The sequence below is a fragment of the Telopea speciosissima genome, chromosome 3 (genome assembly GCF_018873765.1).
Source record: "Telopea speciosissima isolate NSW1024214 ecotype Mountain lineage chromosome 3, Tspe_v1, whole genome shotgun sequence".
In the NCBI taxonomy this organism is placed as follows: domain Eukaryota; kingdom Viridiplantae; phylum Streptophyta; class Magnoliopsida; order Proteales; family Proteaceae; genus Telopea; species Telopea speciosissima.
In genome coordinates this window covers 20,385,254-20,393,911 of record NC_057918.1, presented here as the reverse complement: position 1 = coordinate 20,393,911, position 8,658 = coordinate 20,385,254, and the positions used below count along the sequence as shown (strand labels likewise).

The window sequence follows — 8,658 nt, the reverse complement described above, 5'->3', positions numbered from 1 at the left end:
AGGTCGTGTGACCATTCAATTGTCTCTGTAACCATTTCTAACTTATTGACCCAGTTACTTTTGGAATCCTCTTCATGGATTTGATTCCCTCCCCTATTCCCTTTTGGGCTTTGCTTAGCTAATACGCACAATAATATACTATTATAGCGGATCATAAAGCCCTCCCTCTAATGCTCCCAATACACAATTTTCACAATTTTGTGCATTTGAGAGAAGAAGAGGCCCTAGAGAAGAGAAGAAGAGAAGAAGAAGAAATCTGAGAGAGAGAGCCTTTTGAAGGTAATAGATGGACATGAAGAAGGATGATGATGATGGTCGACAGAGAACAGGTATCAATTCATCTCAGGTTGTGTTTGGTATGTATTCTTGAAAAATATTTTTAGTTGATTTTGCAAACATTTCAAATTGAAATTTTGCGAAATCGACATGAAATTACTCTTTTTATTGTCCAAGAATGCAAAATTTCAGGGTTAAAACATGTAATACAATTTTAATTAAAAACGAGTTTTCATGATTCCAAAGGCATGATTTTATGCATGTGAGTCAGCATGACTGAAGTAGAGAAACACACAGCTCTGTTCCTTATTAGCCAACCGGCCGGATCTACCAAAACATTCACTGTTAACCATTTCATACACAATGCTAGCTTGTTGACCTTTCCTCTACAAAGATTCGGACTTAGTAGGTTTATACAAATCTATGACCCGGATAAAATTGATAGCAGGGGTGCAATTGGGCCCGGCTGGGCCTTATTTCGCCCAGTCCGGCACACAGGTCAGGCCTAATCTGGCCTGAGGTTTGGTTGAGATATCTCAGCCTAGGATAAGGGTGTCAGAGCTTAAACCGAACCGTTCCAAATCAGACCGAGTTCATAATGGACCGGCATCAAATATAGGCTTTGATACTAATCGGTTGGTTTGGGCTATATCGATAGACCCCCGATTAGCCCGACCGAAAGGACCGAACGCAAATCCGAAAAATGAAAAATGAACCCTGCCCAGCCCATTTGAAAAGGTTAATGGAGGAATTGAGCCCTACTCAAACCGTGTTGGACCCGGTAACACAAACCAACACCAAACCGAAATCGGAAAAAATCTTTATCGGTTCAGCTTCGGTTTCCTTGAAACCCACATCGAACCGATCCGCCCAATTGACACCCTTAGCCTAGGGGTTCAAGGTAGACCTCTCTCTCTCTCTCTCTTTGCCCTGGTTCAACCCAGTCCGAGCCTAGGTCCTGGAATCACAACACTAGCCCAACTTACTTGCTGAAAAGCCCAATCCAAGCCATGAAATTTTAGGGCAGGCTTCCAGTAGGCTAGGGCTAGCCAAGCTAAACTTGAACCCATATCTACTAGACAGTTTCCAATGGACTGGTCAATGGGGTCAAGGATCATCACGGGAATCTTTCCAAAAAGGGATGAAAGAGGATTGGGCACCTTGGCGGCGTGTCAGCCTTTTTCCCATAAATAAACTAACAAAGTGGGGGAGCAGCTTTTCAGCTTTCCTGGCCTTTTTAATTTTTTTCCCTCTGGAGTGGGAATTCCTTTGCCCACTGAAAGGTGACCATTTGCTTTTGCCTTTTAGAAATGTTGGTTCATCCAGCTAGACGGCACCCGGGCATATGAGATGCGTTTGGTTGTTGAGATTTTACAATTTAAAGCTGTTTGGTGTAGTAGAGTTCGAGGCTGTTGATGGGTTGGGCTTATCGAAGAAGAATCGGTTTGATTTTGATTTTAAAATAAAAATTATCTTTTCTTGGTTTGGTTTTATTTTTGTTTCAAGGGTGACACCATTTAGTTAGAACTAAACTGAAGCAAATTTACTATTTTCAAACTGAACCGAAAAAACCCATATTCGGCTCTCCTTCAACCGTGACGGGAGCTGGAGGATCCAGCCCAACAAAAGCAGGGGTGTTTGGGTCATTTCATAGGGGTCCGGGGTTGATCCAAACACCCCTGCTTTTGCTGGGCTGAATCCTCCAACTCCCACCACAACTAGAGGAGAGCCAAGTCCAAAAAACACCCATGTACATTTATAATCACAGTCACGGCCTTTACAATCCTGTCACAACATGATGAACATTTTGCAACCCCTTCCACTCGCAGAACACATTTCAGAATACTAAAAACTCTTCCCAATCTGTTTAATAAACCGAGTATAAAATCAAACCAACTTGGTTTGATTTTGATTTAAAAACGTGATCCAATTCTTGGTTCAGTTTGGTTTTGTCGTTCTGTATCTTGAATCGAACCAATTGACACTCTTAATTCTATTATAGTAAAATGCATTTTTTTTTATATAATTTTATAAAAAGTATATCTCATCTTGTAATTACAGTTTATGCTTGTTTCAGGTCGAAATTTAACCATCAGACAAGAATTAAAATGTCAAAATGATTAAACATCAATAGTACTAATGTGTAGTAGGAAAAAATTTACAGGGACTGTTTGGACTGCAACAACACATGCCATAACAGCGGTGGTAGGATCGGGTGTGCTAGCATTGCCATGGAGTGTTGCTCAGATGGGATGGATTTTTGGGCCACTGGCTCTTGTCATTTTTGCAGTCATTACCTATTACACTGCTCTTCTTCTTTCCGATTGCTACCGATCTCCGGACCCAGTGACCGGTCGGAGGAACTACACATACGTGGGTGTTGTAAAAGCATGTTTAGGTACGTATTTCAATTTCAATCTCTCCCTCTCTTTTTATATATATATATACAGGGGCACGCAAAATGAACACCGCACCTAATTTGTACTACTTACCATTCACCAATGGTGATAATTCCCAAGGTTTTTAAAACTGGGCCAGGCCTGAACAACCCACTTCTCTATTCCTCATACAGGTCTGGTTTTTGGTTTTTCAAGCCAAACCAACCCAACACAAACCTCACTCATTAATTATCATCAATAGCCTAAGGCTGTGTTTGGTGTGCATTCTTGGAATGTATTCTAGGTCAATTTCGCATTCTTGGAAGATAAAAACATTTTATCGTCCGAGATTGCGAAATCGACATAGAATGTATACCGAACGCTGCCTAAGTATTCCAATCTTTCTCCACTCTTCCTTTGGGTCCTGATAAGCATATATAACAAATTTAAGTAAACTGTCTTGTCACGAATGCGAGATAATCAAAATGTGTTGATCCATATGAAAGAGGACCTCATATCGATCTCATTGTAAAATTTCAGCTCAAATGAGCATGAGTCAAAAGCTCGTCAAAAGTTCTATGATAATTTTTTTTTAAAAAAAAAAAAGGGCAAGAGAATGCTAACTGATCGTTTAGCACGATAGCCAATGAAAGTACACACAGAGGCATTGGTTTGATTGCAATTTCATATTTCATTAGGGACTCAACGATCTTTTAGCACACAAAGGCATTGATTTGTGCCTAGGCGTAGGAAACATGCTAACCACGTGCCGGTTAACGATCTTTTTCCAAAAAAAAAAATGTTATAACTACTATTGCATATTATTACACATGTAAGGATAGTATGTTCATAATCTCTCTCTCTCTCTCTCTCTCTCTCTCTCTAATGCAAACATATTTGTTGTTGTTCTTTCAGAGAAGAAAGATGTGGTTATATGTGGTATATGCCAATACATGATGCTTTGGGGAACTATAGTTGGATACGTTATTGTAGCTGCAACAAGCATGATGTGAGTCATTTTATCCACTTAAATTATGCTTAATGAGCCTAATCATCTTTTTTTTTCTTTTTCTTTTTCTTTTTTCTGTTTTAAGTGTCTTTATTGTTGGCAAAACATGGAACTGGAATAATACAATAGAGAAATAAACGTATTTTAAAAAAATTTGGTTTGAAAAGAAAAAAATATTTGCCATTTTGCCCTCCCCCAACTTCCAAAATCATGGGATGCTTTGGAATTAGTACTATTTTGGAATGGGTGTGGGGGTGATCTCCCACCATCCATGGGTGTGGTCGATTCTGACAATTAAATGTAATTAGAGAGGATCTGAATTCCCTTATGTGTCTTTCTCTCTCTTCCCCCTTTGAGGGATAAGGAAGTAGAAGAAAGAGAGAGATAGACACATAGGGTGCGCTAGCTTATGGTATATTCGCTAGCATACCCAACCTTTTATTCTATTATAGTAAAAGAATTCTCCTGGCCTTTGTCAGCCTTATTATGTTTATCAAATCCATTCACAAAATTTTATTTTGATTAACTTCTTGTTTTTTGTTTTTTTTTTTATTTAAACTAATCTCATTTTCAAATATTCTCTACCCTTGTCAATAAAACAGGGCTTTCAAAAGATCAAATTGTTTCCATTACAAGGGTCATGATGCAAGCTGTGGAACATCAGGGAATACATATATGTTAATTTTTGGTGGAATCGAAATTATATTGTCTCAATTCCCAAACTTGGAGAAAGTAACATTGCTTTCTATGATGGCAGCTGCAATGTCCTTCACTTACTCATTCATTGCTTTGTACTTGTGCATCCAAAGTTTTGCTTCTCATCACAAGTTTAGAGGGACCTTAACTGGTGTTAAAGCAGGGGTGAATGGTATCTCTCAATCCACAAAAGTTTGGCATTCCTTCCAAGCTCTTGGAAATATTGCCTTTGCCTATACTTATGCCATGCTTTTGGTTGAAATCCAGGTATGCCGATTAGGTTAAAATATTGCAATGTCTTGGGTTGGGTTGGTCAATATGATAATAATAGATAAGGAACCAATCCCAATCCAAAATTTCAGTTGGGTCATTGGTTTTTTGAGTTGGTATCGAGCTTCCCACATAGGGTGTCACCCTACATGGATCACACCGTCCATGGGTTGTGGGTCCTGCACATTAGAGGTGGATCCTACATCTCATGGATGGTAAGATCCATGTGGGTTGGCATCCCATGCGGGGAGCTGATACCAACTTGACCAGAGTTTAGATTCTCTACCCACATGGATCTCACTCACCGTCCATGAGATATGGGTCTTGCATGTCAGAGGTGGGTCCCACATCCCATGAACGATGACATTCATGTGAGGTGGCACCCCATGTGAGTAGTGAATCAACTCCCAACCGCAATCCAATGGCTTGTAATATTTTGATTGGGTTTTTCATAAGTTGTCAGTTTGTGTTAAATCATTCACTATTTGCTTGGTGATTTTCTTTTAAGGGAAGGTCTAAATAACACCTCTATTGGTATATTTAGAACTGAAGACCTCCGTATAATTGTCTTATTTTCAAAAGTTTTTAAGATAAGGGTATAAAGGGATTTTCAAAAATAATTTGAAAGCAACATACATATCATTATGTCTCAAACATATTTTTTTCGAATATACATATAAAATGACATTATTATCCTCATTAAAAAATTTTGCATTATATCAAAAGGGCAAAAAAAAATTTCAAACCTTGATGGGTGTCAAATAGAAAATTCCTTCTTTAAAATGGAGCTCAAGGGAAAATAACGTAGGTTAACTACATACAGATATATGCAATAACCCTTTTTGATAATTTTTTTTTGTTTCTTTTGGGATTGTAAATTGTAATGAAGGACACCCTAAAATCTCCACCGGCAGAGAACAAAACGATGAAGAAAGCAAGTCTGTATGGTCTGGGAGTGACAACGTTATTCTATGTATCACTTGGTTGCATGGGATATGTGGCCTTCGGAAACAATGCTCCTGGAAATATTCTCACCGGATTCTATGAACCCTTCTGGCTAGTCGACATTGCAAACCTTGCTGTTCTTATTCATTTAATTGGAGCTTTTCAGGTATGCATTGCCCATTCTTACTAATTTAATAATTCACACTTTAATACTTGAACAATGTGTACATTTCGGTGTATTTTATAACTTAGGCAGCGTTTGGTATGTATTCTAAATCAATTTCACATTCTCAGATGATAACAATAGTTGTTTGTATCGCCCGAGAATGTGAAATCGACCTAGAATACATATAAAGAATGCATATCAAACACAGTCTTAGTCAGATTTGGGTCCTCTGTAGTGCAACAGGGTTTGTAGCGTACCATCCGACGGCCCGCAGTGCTCAGGCATGCAGCCCAACACACAGGTAGGGTGTCGGGCTGCGTGCCCAAGCACTGTGAGCCATTGGATGTGTGCTACACCCCCTATCGCGCTACAGAAGAGCCCAACGCGCCTTAGTTTTACTATCATATTTATGTAGATTTAACTACAGTTTTCACTTACATCTAAGAAATTCTTAACAGACTCACAGACACAAAACACTGCCTTATCTCAGTTGATCAAAGTAATCTCTCTCTCCTTTTTTCTTACCCAAAAGAAAGTTAATCATTTTTTCTTTTTGTAGAAAACACTTTTGTAACAGTGAGTAAAGGTTTCTACTGGTTCAAAAGATGTTTCTTAAATTTTCTGGACATTCCTATGCTTCAATGATATTAGTTCTTTAACTATTGGGGGAGAGTTTTCTATTCGTAACCCTACTCCAGCGCGTGGGTCAATGAAAACGCGTGTGGAAGCATCAACAAGAGCGATATTTCTACCTTTCATGGGGGCGGGACAGTCATGTCATGGGTGATTGTGTCTAGGTGGAGGAGCCACACTCCGACACAGGAGTGCGCGCTACTTGGTTTCATGGCTCCTATACCAGACACAGGAGCTTCTCATGAAATAAAAAAATCTCAACCATGTTGATGCCCTGGCGCTGGTGCAAGGGCTACATGATCAAGCAGCGATCTCTTGCCCTTTCCTCAATTAGGGAAAAAGATCACTACTTGGTTGTGCAGCTCCTGTCCCCAGACACAGGAGCGCATGAAAGTACCAGTGTACCACCTTACATCCTATGAAATAAAAAATTGCATCTATGTTGATGCTCCTACGTGTGCTCTCATTGGCCCCCGCACTGGTGCAGGCAGGCACTACACGACCAACCAGCGATCTCTTATCCTTTATTTATTTATAATGTGTGATTTGACTCATGGGTTATCGACTAAACTCATCAGTCCAGGACTAGTGGATTTCTAGTTTTAAAACATCTATTTTCCGCCCCCCCCCCCTCTTTTAGCCAAATTTAGACCGCTGGTTAGACCGACCTGGTTCATTAAACCTGATTCAAATTTGGTTCAACATTTAGGCAGGTAAATTTTCTATTCCAATATTATTAATTCATCACAAGAATCATATATTTCGCTTCTGTATCAGGTGTATGCACAACCTATTTTTACATCCTATGAGAAATGGCTAGCTTCAAAATGGCCTTCAACAATTTTCTTTAACAAAGTTTACACAGTAAGGTTGCCCTTCACTGAAGCCTCCTTTCGATTCACAATCTGCAAGCTTGTCCTCAGAACTTTATTCTGCATCATTACAACAGCAGTTGCTATGGCAATACCATTCTTTAATGCAATTCTGGGTTTGTTAGGCTCAATTGCCTTTTGGCCATTAACAGTTTATTTCCCTGTGACCATGTACATATCACAAGCAAAGATCAAGAGAGGAAGCAACAAATGGCTTGCTTTGCAAAGCTTGAGCTTGATTGCTTTCCTTGTTTCACTTGTATCTGCAATAGGTTCTGTTGCTGATATAGTTGAACGACTCAAGCATGCTAAGTTCTTTAGTGTCACATTCTAGGTTCCCTCTTTCAGTCCTGGAATTAACTTTGGGAAGTTGATGAAGGGTAATAAGATTATTTGTATTGTAATATTGTAGGTCAGATTTAATACTGAGTTCATTGATTTTAAGTTTGTTGAATGCTCATATTGTTATATTTGGATCCAAAATTTTTAATTCAAGAACTTTTTGATAAGAAGCAATGTGGTGGTTTCTAAAACACCATGAGTGTGCAAATTGCAACGTCTTGTACGTGATTATTGTTATTGGTGAAGCCTGATCTTAGTTTAATCCTAGAAGTATTTTTTTTTAGTTCTTCTTCAATAACAGCGATCCCGCTCACAGGTGAGCGGGTTGTGGGGGTTTTGGGAGTCATTTATACTGAGTTGTAATTTTATACTTTTGGGATTAGGGTTTCTCTATATTGTATCCAAGTTCTTTCAAAACAAGAGAGAATGATGCAGCTATGATGTCACGCACTAGCTTTAATGCTCCCACAACAGTACAAGCATTTAATGCCCGCTCCACTTTCTCCTGCTCTTCCAATGGTTTTTCTAGAGAATCCATTTTGATGGGGTCTTTTCCAACAAGTCTATTCCAATAGCTCTTTCCCTTCCCCTATGCATATGTATCTTTTGGTTTAGAAGGTAGAGTTTATAATTTATATTTTCGAAACTTGTGAGTATGTCATGGTGAGCTCCATTGTGAGTTTGAGACCCTCTAGTACTGTGAGTGAATACCCAAGAGACCAGAGTTAAGTAGTACTCTCTAACTCTTGTTATCATGCACTTGGTTCTCCCTATGAAGACATGGCTAATCCAAACTGACCTTTCCATTCAACAGTTGGAACTTCTCAAGATCTTGAACGGTGCTGAATTGTAACCCATTCGAAGGATTCTAGTGGTTCCATTACTTAATTAGGAAAGAGAAAATAGCTATAGTTTCTCCATTGAGAAACATTCCTTCCTAGTAGTTGAAAGAGAGAGAGTACCTCATTGCTTAATCTATTTTTGTATCATACACTTTCTTTTCTTATTCTCAATGTTGATACAATTGAGTTTTTGAGCCCCAAAGATGACCTGATTAAACAAAGAACCGAC

General features: G+C 39.0%; 1 protein-coding gene across 1 annotated transcript; it reads left to right on the top strand.

The window, feature by feature from the left end:
* Nucleotides 1-226: 226 nt before the first annotated feature.
* Nucleotides 227-7,754, top strand: LOC122653717 (amino acid permease 8-like). Its single transcript, XM_043847652.1, has 6 exons — nt 227-329; nt 2,441-2,674; nt 3,570-3,663; nt 4,266-4,626; nt 5,519-5,740; nt 7,151-7,754. Exons 1-6 carry the CDS (start codon nt 287-289, stop codon nt 7,577-7,579), a joined length of 1,383 nt encoding a protein of 460 aa, XP_043703587.1. The 5' UTR covers nt 227-286; the 3' UTR covers nt 7,580-7,754.
* Nucleotides 7,755-8,658: the final 904 nt, after the last annotated feature.